The 13,401-nt window shown below is 45.6% G+C and overlaps 1 protein-coding gene across 1 annotated transcript in view; it reads left to right on the plus strand.

The window, feature by feature from the left end:
* Nucleotides 1-6,096: 6,096 nt before the first annotated feature.
* The window catches only part of AKAP17A (A-kinase anchoring protein 17A), a 35,244-nt gene continuing 27,939 nt past the window's right edge, over nucleotides 6,097-13,401 (plus strand). Inside the window, exons 1-2 of the mRNA XM_073616410.1 lie at nucleotides 6,097-6,223; nucleotides 10,345-11,119. Coding sequence (XP_073472511.1) covers nucleotides 10,358-11,119 — 762 coding nt within the window. The 5' untranslated portion in view covers nucleotides 6,097-6,223; nucleotides 10,345-10,357. The remainder of the gene's footprint in view (nucleotides 6,224-10,344; nucleotides 11,120-13,401) is intronic.

Below are 13,401 nucleotides of genomic sequence, written 5' to 3' on the forward strand. Positions count from 1 at the left end.
AGCCATCTTAGTTGGGTCTGGATCAATCCTGGAGATTGGCTAATGCAACAAAGCAAGAGTGTGTATGGAGGCTGCTGAGAAGAAAGGAGGGGGGAAATCAAAAAGGTTAGCGGTGGTATTGGAAAAAGACTGAGCTGCTGACTGAATGGAAACATGTCATATAGCTGACCACAGTGACTGCTCATCACACAAGACCTTGCCTCAGAGACTGGAAACCTTCTCTTTTGGAGGCATAGTTGCCAACAGTCCCGATTTTCCCTGGACAATCCCGATTTTGGGACCCTCGTCCCGATCGGAGGCCGTCCCGATTCGGGATTTCGCCTTTTTTGCCCAGGGAAATCGGGAATGTTTGCTTTTGCACTTTTGCAGCAGCTGGCTTCAACAAAACGGCCGCCGGCGCCACTGCTAGATCATTCCCCTTGTGTTCAGTGGAGAGAGGAAGGGAGCTCGATCCGTGCAGCCAATAAATCAGCTTCTCTCTTCACAATACTGAAGCCAGGGTTGGCTGCACGGATTGGCCCCTCCCCTCTCCACTGAACACACGGCGCTGGCCGCTCGTGGAGTTCCTTCTGCTCTTGTCCCTCTCTCTCAATGTAAAGCCCAGGCAGCGATGTAACTGTAATGTAATTAACTATATACGGGGGGGGTTAACTATATACAGGAGGGGGGTTTAACTATATACAGGGGGGTTAATTATATACAGTACAGGAGGGGGGTTAACCATATACAGGAGGGGGGGTTAACTATATACAGGAGGGGGGGTTAACTATATACAGGAGGGGGGGGTTAACTATATACAGGAGGGGGGGTTAACTGTGTACAGGAGGGGGGGTTAACTATGTACAGGAGGGGGAGTTAACTATGCACGGGGGGGTAACTATGCACAGGGGGGGATAACTAGGGGGAGAGGGGTAACTATGTACAGGGGAGGGGGTAACTATGTACAGGGGGGTAACTATGGCTCTGCCTGGGACACTGATGTAAGGACTGAGGCTGGGTACACTGGTGTAAGGACTGACTCTGCTGGGGGCACCTGATGCAAGGACTGACTCTGCTGGGGACACCTGATGCAAGGACGGACTCTGCTGGGGGCACCTGATGCAAGGACGGACTCTGCTGGGGGCACCTGATGCAAGGACGGACTCTGCTGGGGGCACCTGATGCAACGACGGACTCTGCTGGGGGCACCTGATGCAACGACGGACTCTGCTGGGGGCACCTGATGCAACGACGGACTCTGCTGGGGGCACCTGATGCAACGACGGACTCTGCTGGGGGCACCTGATGCAACGACGGACTCTGATGGGGGCACCTGATGCAACGACGGACTCTGCTCGGGGCACCTGATGCAACGAGGGACTCTGCTCGGGGCACCTGATGCAACGACGGACTCTGCTGGGGGCACCTGATGCAACGACGGACTCTGCTGGGGGCACCCGATGCAACGACGGACTCTGCTGGGGGCACCCGATGCAAGGATGGACTCTGCTGGGGGCACCTGATGCAAGGACGGACTCTGCTGGGGGCACCTAATGCAAGTACGGACTCTGCTGGGGACACCTGATGCAAGGACGGACTATGCTGGGGACACCTGATGCAAGGACAGACTCTGCTGGGGACACCTGATGCAAGGACGGACTCTGCTGGGGGCACCTGATGCAAGGACGGACTCTACTGGGGGCACCTGATGCAAGGACGGACTCTACTGGGGGCACCTGATGCAAGGGCTGATGCAAGGACAGACTCTGCTGGGGGCACCTGATGCAAAGGCGGACTCTGCTGGGGGCACCTGATGCAAGGACGGACTCAGCTGGGGTCACCTGATGCAAGGACAGACTCTGCTGGGGACACCTGATGCAAGGACGGACTCTGCTGGGGACACCTGATGCAAGGACAGACTCTGCTGGGGGCACCTGATGCAAGGACAGACTCTGCTGGTGGCAGGCGACGTGGCAGGTGACACGCTCAGGGATCCCACTGATTCTGCATTATGGTGAGTTGAATGATTTCATTTTATATTACAATGTAATAATAGAAATAATGCACTTCAATCATCCTGACACCATAACAACCATGGTGCCGGGATGATTGAAGTGCTAACACCAGGTGTTCAGAGTATCTTTACCTGCTGATTGTTAAACTTTCTAGAATACACATATTTCTATTCTTGTGTAGGATCTGGGGCTGCTGTCCCTCCATCCCTCTCTCCCCCTTTCCCTCTCCGTCCCTCATTCATCTCAGACTCTAACCACACCCCCTTTGAGCCATGCCCACAATTTAGTGTAAACCACACCCATCTTTCACCGCGGCGCGCTTTGCATGCCGCATTTTTATTTTTCCCTATGCCACGCTTAAAAACGCATGCTCCTCCCCTAATTAAAATACGACTCCGCCTACAGCCAAAAAAGTGTCCCGGAATTTTTTTTTACAACGTTGGCAACTATGCGGAGGGTGTGTTCAGACCATACTAGAGAGAGCACTCCCACCCAGGGGCCGACGGGCCGGGGGACAGGGAGGTATTTGTCCCCGGGCCACTCTGATGCCCCATAAAAAGGCTGCACCCCTTGTGCCAGAAGCGATCAGCCATTAACTGTCCACTGTGGGGGAGATGAAAACAAAAAAGACTGCACGGGGATCATAGGGTGGAACTGGGAGGAGATGGGATCTTCTGTTGTGACACGGCTTGGAGCTGAAACGCCGCCCGCTGTCAAACAAAGTTCCGCCTCCTTGAACAGCTCCTATGACAGACAGCACACTGGTCCAATGCCAGGAATTTGAACTAGTGTGATTGCTATTATAAGAGCTGGTCCAGGAGGCGGGACTTTGAGAGTACAGTACTTACAACTCCGTCTGACTGGTTAGATGTTGAAATTTTTTTTTTTTTTTTACAAGAAAAGATGTTGAATTGTAAAAGTAGGGGCAAGCCTGCTCATCTCACAGGTTTGCTAATCCAAAGGAAGTTTGCTGCTTTTAAAATTCCACATCTAAACATTCACACGGAGTTCTAAGTACTGTATTTCACTATATAAACTCACTTTACTGTTTAAAAAAAGTGTAAAATGCAAAACTCTGGTGGGTGTAACAAGATGTCCGCTTTCCCCTTCTCAGTGTATTCATACTATGGAGGAGTGCGGGGTGTAGCAAGATGGCGTTGACGAAACGTCACTTCCGTTACCAATTCTGACGGGTTGCCTAATCTGACGAAACACCCCCTTCCCACTCTATCCTTACTGTGGATAGAGTGCGGGGTGTAGCAACATGGTGGCGACGTAACATCACTTCCGTTACACATTCTGACGGGTCGCCTAATCTGATGATATCTTGTTACACTCACCGTAGTTTTGCATTTTACACTTTTTTATAACTGTAAACTGAGGTTATATACTGAAATACAGTACCATAGCTCCCAACTGTCCCTGATTTCGAGGGACTGCCCCTGATTTGGAGCAATGTTCCTCTGTACCTCATGCCTCCTCATTTTGTCCCTCATTTTGGTCTGATCTATATAGTTGTATATGTAGCAATAACCCACGGTGGAGCTGATTTATTACTGGGCCTGTCCTCTGATCTTTTCACCCCTCTTAAAACTTGTACTTCTCCCCTTGACACAACTGTAGTGCAGTGTTGTAATGACACTAATGCCAACTTTAGCCCACAATATACACTTATACATATATTTACCTCTACCTGATTGCTTGTAGCTCCACCTGCAGGAGAAATAACAACACTGCACACCGACTTCTGTAACAACCAAAATATATAAAAGTTATTACAGTGGCTATACCACCACACCAACGTAGTGTGACAGTATAGTGAATAATTATGACAGTCTTTGTAACATACACAAATATACCTAAATATATATATACACTAGGGAGCTCCCCCTGCTTTAAACCGTAAAGTCACTATGCTTTATAACTAGATGCAGGGCCCTGCAATAGAAAAAAAAATAGTCCTGACGTCTTGAATCTTCGCCAGCTATGAATCAGTAATTGTAATCCACAGATAGTTCTTCTGGAGTGTTGCGCAGTGCAAGGTAATACACAATGGCAATTATAATGCAGCAAATTAATTAAGTGTTCTTATTTGAAGAAGACAGACATCCAGTATCAGTTCTTGGATATTGAACTCTGTGTAAATGTAATGTTTTACAACTCACTTGTTCCGTGGGACTATCAGTCCCAGCAACACTCTGTAACAGTTTTAAATGTGTGTAGTGTTAAACAAACTTCTGGGTGTTAACCCTCTCACCGCACTGAATCCGGACAGATGGGTGTCTCAGTTTCAGCAGTTCTCAGTCCATGTGGAGCTCCAACCTCGCTGTCACGCTGTTCCGTTTTCTAACGACCAGGAGTCCTCAGTTACCTCCTCCACGGGTCTCCGGAACGACTACTTCTGTTACTTCAGCACACTGTGATACGATGGCGGATCCTTGCTGCTCCTCCGCTCCTTCACAAGGTAGGCCACAACCCTGTGGGACACACACACCCACAGAGTTCTGCTGGCAGGCCACACGTCCCAGGAACAAGTGACTTAACATGGCCGCTCCCAGCCCTTTTATATCCTCCCCACAATGCAGTTCAGTTGTCCTCTGGTCCTTGAGCATTGTGGGTAGGTCATAGTTGATGTCCAGAAGTAAACAATCAATCACTTCCATGTCACTCCTCAAAATAATAAACAATAAACAGATTGCATCCTTATAATTAGCCACTAGATGGCGCTATATCAACTTATTACCTTTACAACAATACATATGACTAGAAACAAAAGTTGTCAGCGCTACATATACAAAATGCACTTTTTATCTTTAAAAAAAGTGTTTCCCCAGTGCTAAACCTTTCATCCAAATTCTAAATTGCTGCATTTGTAAATTTTAAAAGCCAATATAAAGGAATAGTAGTGGTAAAAAAAAAACCTCTTGTGGATTTAAAGCAGGGTTCCCACTTTAAAAAATAAAATTAAAAGTCAGCAGCTACAAATACTGCAGCTGCTGACTTTTAATAATTGGACACTTACCTGTCCCAGGGTCCAGCGATGCGGGGGATCGAAGCCCCGCTCGTTCCCCACGCCACTCGGCGGTGCTGACATCTTAACTGTGGGCGCCCGGCTGTGGCTTCACAGCCAGGCACCCACTGCGCATGCGCAAGCCGCGCCGCGTGCCGTCACTGACCCTGCAATCATCTGGGACTGATCATGTGTCCCAGATGATTGACAAGAGGGGGGGGAGAGTAGGGTTGCCACATCATCCCTTTAATCCAGGACCCATATAAATTCCATAGGTTCTGAGGCTGATTTAATGCAGATAAGGCACCAAGTGAGTTTAATTACCACCTTAATCAGCCACAGAACCTATGTAATTAATGTGTGTCCTTGATAAAAGGGATGATGTGGCAACCCTAGGGGAGAGGTGATCTCCCTTCCTGTACCGAGGGAAGTGATGTCAGGAGCCCAGGCACCAAAGGAGGCAGACTACGAGGGACCCCCTAGCAACAGTCATTTAATGGTGAGTAAAAAAAAATTTTCTCCAAATGTTTTTTTTTGGATTTTTTTTAAGCACATTAATATATTTTTTTTTGGGGGGGGGGGGGGTGGAACTCCACTTTAATTAACCTTTTGTTTTATTTAATTCTACTTTAAGAGTATGTGGTAGGGGGCGTGTCCTATTCCTACATATGTTTACTAGTAGGTGTCCCTCATTCCCATCTCAAAATGTTGGGAGGTATGCAGTACTTAGAACTATGTTTGACTGTTCAGTTAATTTTTCAAAGCAGCAGTTAGCCTGCTAATCTCACAGGTTTGCTAATTTGACAAAAGTTTGCTGCTTTTAAAATTCAACATCTAAACTGTCAGACGGAGTTCTAAGTACTGTATTTCACTATATAACCTCAGTTTAAAGTTAAAAATAAGTGTAAAATGCAAAACTCCGGTGGGTGTAACAAGATGTCCGCTTGTCCCATTCTCAATGTGTATCCTTACTGAGGGCGAGTGCAGGGTGTAGCAAGATGGCGGCGCCTAAACGTCACTTCCGTTACATATTCTGACGGGTCGCCAAATCTGACGAAACACCCGCTTTATCGCCCTGGAAACTGTGGCGTACGACGGCTACACCGGAAATGTTGAAGGGGAGCTTTGGTCCCTCCCCTTTCCCCACAATGCACGGCGGCTCGTTGTTCTTCCTTGCTGGATGTGTGAGCGGTGTCTGTAGATCTGGCTGACAGAGGAGGTACAGTATTCGGTAGGGAGGGGGGTGTTATATATGGATGCTGATCACTTTATCTCTATCAAGTTCTCATATGAGATGCGTTCAGGACATGTGCCTGTGTATTGTGAGTGCTGCAGACCATATGTGTCAGTGTGTAGGGATCACTCCCAGTCTAAGGTGACACTTTCCCTTATTTCCAGGGACAATGTGTGCTTTATGAGGGATGTCCCTGGAATCCTTTTGCCTTTATAAATGTTCCTGGATTTATATATAAATCAGTGCTCATTTAGGGCTTGCTCACCCCAGGGCTGAACACAAGGGCCCATAGAGAACAATTGTGCTGTGTTCACACCAGACAGGTAGGGTACAAAAATATCACGTCTTCATTTTTACTCGCCACACGTCACTGCAGCGCGCCCCAACTTGCTTTGGTGCATAGAACTGAATGAGATGTCCTTTTGTGATATGTCAAAGTTACCAGAAAAAATGTGCAATGTCTTGTCAGTGCATTGTAGCGCCCATACACAACGTACAGAAACCCACGTGTGTTTTAATTTGCAGACTGGTGCGAATGAGCCCCAAGCCCACATAAACATCTAACCACAACAGACTGATCACATCTCTACCTTCGTCACTCGAAGCTCCACAAGGTACATGAGTTTTTCTTTGTGGAGCGGTCTTGTGTATTTTTGGTCCCATGATATTAAAGCTTTTGGCTTTTTTTTTTTTTTTTTTTTTTCACCTCTTCCTGGCCGCCCGCCCACACATGTAATGCGGACGGTGTAGGCAAAGCGACGCACCTGTGCGTTGCTGCCTACTTTTGGGTTTAGGACTCGCATACGCGTGCCACCCCCAGTGATTCTACACAGCGGGAGGCTGTCAAGAAGTCCCGGCCAATGATTCACAGCCCGGACCTGCTGATCAGCTGTGTGCATTCACATCCCAGAGCTCTGGGTTGACAATCAAAAACAAGAGATGAGAAACAATCAAAAAGAGCAGAGATGAGAAATTTTAGAGATCTATTAGTAAAAAGCAGCACACATTACACAGACACATCTAACCCTTTGATCGCCCTAGGTGTTAACCCCTTCCCAGCCAGTATCATTAGTACAGTGACAGTGTATATTATTATTCCTATATTAATGTCACTAGAGAGGGTAGGTAGTCCCCCCCACTCCCCCCCCCCCCCCCCCGAAGTGTGAGATTGCCCACTGCAGTTATAAGTCACTGACAGGGTTTGGCAAATTATGGCACAAATCACTTGAGGGCCCATTCACATATGTGAGCCCTTACCTTGTAAAGCGGGGATCAGCAACATGTACCTACCAGTAGATCACGGTCTGGGCTCGCTGACCCCAAATCCTGGAGCATCCAACAGAGTGCCATGCAGAGGGACTACTTGTAAAGTTAGAGCTGTAGCATGGAGCAAGAATCGCATAATCTGATGTCTTCTCTGTAGTGCCAACTCCTGTCCCATGAGGAGTGATACCAACTGCACTCCATCTTTTATTCCGGCTAGTGGTCTCCAGAGTAGTGCCAACAGCAGGAAAGAAGAGATCTTCACGTCCGTGTGAAGGAATACACCGGGCATAATAGTATAAGGCTGCTTTCACACCAATGCACTGCGGGTTACCCACACCACGGGTGAAGGCAGTGTACCTGCGGGTTTGCTGTGCTTAGCCATAGACTTCTATTATATCCTGTGATTTTGGTGCAATTTCTGAATGCAGGAGTTTTTGTGCGCTTTCAGAAAGTGAACCACACTGGCAGGATATAATAGAAGTGTATGGCAAAGTGCAACTAACCCAGGAAAGTCGCAGATGCACTGCGGTGCAGGTAAACTGCAGCGCATCATTGTGAAAGCAGCCTTATAGGGGGCTCAACAGTAAGCTTTTGTTCACATTTGCATTATGAGGGTTGGTAAAACCCCATAGTTAAGATGTGTTTTCACTACCCCCGCACCAACCGAACCCCCTTTAGCTGCAGTGGCCAGGGGTGTACATGTCACAGCCGCAGCAGGAGTTATATGCCATGTCATGGTTGGTGGGTGTAGCACATGCCAAGCATGACCCAGTTAAGTGAATGAGACCCCTCTTCAAGTACCCTGCGACCTTGTGCAGTACAGCAAACGAGGGATTATAGCAGGCAGTGTTGTGTTGCTTTCTCACCACCTGCCCTAATCTCTTGGACCCCGCAGAAGCATGGAGTTGCAGGGCGTTTGCAGAGTGGCTCCATTTACTTGAATGAGTCGTGATTAGCAGGCAGTAGCACCCACCAAAAGCAACAGGGGGCTTAATTCCTGCTGCGGCATGTGTATACCTTTTGGTTGCTGCCTTAGTAGCTGATGGGGGTAGAGATTGGGGACAGTAAACTCAACTGCAGGGTTTTACCACCCCCTAACTTTACCTGTTAACCTAAGGGTGCTGCTGTGGAATGCTACTACAGGCCCATTCACAAGTGCAGGAGACACAGCTGCTTCTCGGAAAATGCATACGATTACGACACGGTAGTACGGCCATTATGGGTTTAAAACGGGTGTGAGGAGGCGACGTTGCCCGATAATCTTTGACTTCTCCCATGTTGTTCAGGTAGATCTCCACCTCTTTAAGGTTGCCTACCCCTGTTGTAAAACAACCCATTTAGTTCAAATAGAAATGCAAGACAAAATGTGTGGTTTTTTTTTTTGTTTGTTTTTTTTTTAGTGATCACATGACCTTTGTTCTCAGCTACATAGTGGGGTGGAGACTGCAGGGAGATCTGCTCTCATGCCTAGCATGGTCAGTTTGAAATAAGAAAGCAGGTGGACTTGCGGGATCACCAGGTATTTTTTACTTTACACATAAAGGAAGCAACACAAAGAGAATAGGATACTTTTTTCATAATGCATGGTACAGCAGGAACATATCAGGATTATGAAATGTTGGGATAACATACACTTAATAAATGTAGAGCTTTGCCACTCAGCTGCTGCATATGTGTTGCTGTGGTGTTCTGGGGTGCGCTCCGCTGGCACTCCCAGAACCATGACCAAGCTGTCGTCTACAGAAGGTTGCTGATAGGATGATGGGCTCCTGATTATGTCATCACTGTGCAGCCAATTGCAATGAAAGAATGATGGAAACCCTTCCTATTGGCCTCAAAGCCTACTTGGGGGGTGGGGGGGGGGTGGCTTCTGCCAGCAGCAGGGGGTCAAAGCCCAACTATACACGTCTTTGGTCGTGTAATGTGACGGGTCCTCTTTTTTTTTTTTCCCCTCTGCAAGTGGGCAGATCCTGAATGCTACATAGAGCAGAGTGGCGTAAAGATGTTGCGCCACTTCCTGTAGCATTCTCCCATGAAACCAGGGAAGGGTCTTCACACCCTGGATTTACAGGAAACAAGTTGAGTAATGCTTGGTGTCATGCAGACCAGAAGAGGAGTGACTCTGAGCTAGTGAATCAGTGGGGGGGGTTGGGGGGCAGCCCCTGAGGTAAGGGGAGTATTGCAGGTAGAGCTGCTTTTTCGTTTTTTAAACATTTTCCTTTTTCCCCCCAAAGGTGGAATATTCTCATGCATTACTTTTATATATGTTTTAAGCCAAAACATTTTACAAGTTTGCATAAAGTAGAGAATGGTTAAAACCCCACAGTGCTTCTTTTTCTGTCGTATATGTTCCACTGGGGATTTTTACCTTTATTTGATGTCCCATAGACACAACAGGACGTTAAAAATCCTCTTTAAGCCCCGGTTTACATCTATGCAGCTTCAAAGTCACGCGACTTTGGCAGCCGACTATCCATTGCAACTTCATTAACAGAAGTCAATTCAAGTCGCACAAAAATAGAGCAGAAACCTTTTTCTAATTCGCTGAGACTTGAGTCGCACCAATTAGAACTGTTCCATTGCCGGTAATGCGGTGCGACTTGTAATGCAACTTTTGAACTCTCAAGACGCGCGACAAGTCGCACTGGTGTGAACCAGGGCTTGGATAGTTGTCACTGGCATGGCTGTCTCGATTGGAATATTTCCAATTAATTTCAAAATTTTGGATGTCCTGTTTCTTTCAGGCCTGGTGACGATGGGCAAAATTTAGTATACATATTGTGTAGGATATGGCCTAAATTGATTTGTGCTGTTCATAAACATTTTTTATCAATCAACAGGAAAGTGAATACTATGGCAGCTGCTACCATAGTGCACGATACCTCCGAAGCTGTCGTGCTATGTGGGTCGCATGGGCTGTACCTAAAGCCCATCTCCAAGATTGTTATCAGAGTGGCACTGCCTCAGCTAAAGCAACCTGGAAAATCCATCTCAAACTGGGAAGTGATGGAGCGTCTTAAAGGCATGGTGAATAACCACCAATTTTCCACTTTACGAATCTCCAAAAGCACCATGGACTTCATCCGCTTTGAAGGGGAAGTAGAGAATAAGGGGTTGGTGAAGGCTTTTATAAGTGCTCTGGATGGTAAGAGTATAAAACTGAGTGGGTTCTCCGACATCTTGAAAGTCAGAGCTGCCGAGTATAAAATAGATTTCCCCACCAGACATGACTGGGACTCTTTCTTCCGTGATGCAGGAGACATGGATGAAAATATGCCAGGAGAGAGACCAGACACAATCTATTTGGAAGGCCTTCCATGCAAGTGGTTTGCTGTAAAAGACTGTGGCTCTGAGAAGCCAAGTGAAGAAGTCCTCATAAAGGTCTTCAGCATCTTTGGAGAAATCAGAAATGTAGACATCCCCATGCTTGACCCTTACAGAGAAGAAATGACGGGTAGAAGCTTTCATACATTCAGTTTTGGAGGACACTTAAACTTTGAAGCTTATGTACAGTACAAGGAGTATATGGGTTTTATAAAGGCCATGAATGTTTTGCGTGGCATGAAGCTAATGTATAAAGGGGACGATGGCAAACATATTGCTTGTAATATAAAGGTGAGTTTTCTAAGCAGGACAGCAGGCTTTGCTTGTTCATATCTTGGTAATAATAAATATACAATTGAAATGTAGATGTCTGTGCACAGCAGTGTTAATTTCGTTGATGAAAATATTTTTGTCGCTAGCATTTTCACTATTTTAGTTGACTAAAATACAACTAAAACTAAAATGTGATTTTAGTCAAAAGACTCGGCTAAACTAAATTGAAATTTGATGTCAAAGCGCTGCACTACTACATAAGAATAAGTAGGGGCATCTACTAAGCTGCTGAAAGAAAAAAAAAAACAAGAAAAGGGCTTTTATTATTTTTTTTTTTTTTCCCCCTATTATTCAATGTTGGTAATATACAGTATTTAGGTAATATGTGCATTATGTGCAATGGCATTACAGCCAATAGAGTTTACAGCTGTTTTTTTTGTTATATTTTCAAGTTGCACTTCTGTTTGTCAAAACGCATCTCTTCTTCTTTTTTTTTTTTGTGAAACTTGGTTTTATTTATATAGATGTTATATAACACAATGGTAAAATCTGTCTCTGTAGAGCATGTTCAAACCTTAAAGTGGTTGTAAAGGCAGAATGTTTTTTATCTTAATGCATTCTATGCATTAAGATAATAATAATAAACCTTCTGTATGTATCAGCCCCCCTAATACTTTCCTGAACCCCATCTCTATCCAGCGATGTGCATGAGTGCCTCAGCGGTGCAGGACTCTCCCCCCTGATTGGCTGAGACACAGCAGTGGCACCATTGACTCCTCGCTGCTGTCAATCAAAGTCAGTTAGCCAATCAGGAGAGGGAGGGGGCAGTGCTGAACCATGGCTCCATGTCTGAATGGACACAGGGAGCCTCGGCTCGGGTGCCTCCATAGCAAGCTGCTTGCTGTGGGGGCACTGGACAGGAGGGAGGGGCCAGGAGCACCGAAGAGGGACCCGAGAAGAGGAGGATCGGGGCTGCCCTGTGCAAAACCATTTCACAGAGCAGGCAAGTATAACCTGTTTGTTATATTTAAAGAAAAAAAACAAGACTTAGTATCACTTTAATATCATAAATAACATGTTATTAGATGTTTACTCCAGGAGTATATGAGTTTGGCAGTTCTAGAGAATTGTAAAAGATCACCTTATAAAACAACCCATTCAGTTTAAAATAGAAATGAAAGGCAAAACATTTTTGTATAGATATAGAAATGAATTATAAATACCTTATTTCCTATTTTTCTTTTTTTTTTTTAAGACGTTATCACATTTCTTCTGTTCTCAGCTGCGTAAGAGCTGGGGGAGGAAAAGCAGCAGCACACTGAGCTTCCCAGTGAATGGCTGTGATGGCTGTGCAGTGGGGGCATGTCAGGACAAGTCTGATCATTTGAGGAGAGTACACTGTGTTCCCAGCATAGCTAGAGAACAGGCCACGGCGTGCTCTCCTGCTTAGTGTGGTCAGTTCTTAATAGCAAAGCAGAGGGACTGGCAGGAACACCAGGGATTTGACATAAAGGAAGCCATACAAAGAGAACAGGATACTTTCTCATACAAGTACTTGGTACAGCAGGCACATATCTAGAATATGAAGTTTTGGGGTAATAAACGCTTTAGTTAATGCATTGCAGTTGAACTAAACCTGTTAGATTTTTAGTGAACTAAAATTCAAGTAAAACTAAAATGGCATTTTAGTCAAGACTATAACCAAACCGAAATTTGATGTCAAAATTAACACTGACGCACAGGTTAATTGTAATAGTGAACAGTCTTGTATATTTAGTTACTCTGTTAGAAATTGTAGATAAATACAGTGTTGAGTATGGGGAATACAGCAAAGTGTATGGACTGAAGAGGTGTGGCGTACAGATCATATTGCACCATGTATAGAGTGGAACCATGGAAAGATTTGAAAGTATAGAACATACAGTAGTGTACGTAACTCTTCACTTCTGTAATAACTTGCCATTCCTTTGGGAGAAGTTGCTAAGTATTTTTGTATCTCCGCCATCAGTCCCAAGTGTCACTGGCTGCTGTTAATTACAAAGCCAACAATCATCTGGCTTAATGGCACCAAATTAGGGAAGTCTAGAAATAAACCGCAGGGTTGTGTATTCTGTCTGATGTGATAATTACAAGATACATTTTTTTTTTTCTCATCCATTTAGGCTCCATGCATACTGGGCTTAAAAAAAAAAAAGGCAGTTCCCTTGGTAGACAAAAAAAAAAATGGTCATATAGAGCGTTTTTGTACACAGTTTAGGAAAGTTTAACATTATTGAGCTGCTTCTACAGGCAAAACACAA

Source organism: Aquarana catesbeiana, linkage group LG02 (genome assembly GCF_042186555.1).
Source record: "Aquarana catesbeiana isolate 2022-GZ linkage group LG02, ASM4218655v1, whole genome shotgun sequence".
NCBI classification, from domain to species: Eukaryota; Metazoa; Chordata; class Amphibia; order Anura; family Ranidae; genus Aquarana; species Aquarana catesbeiana.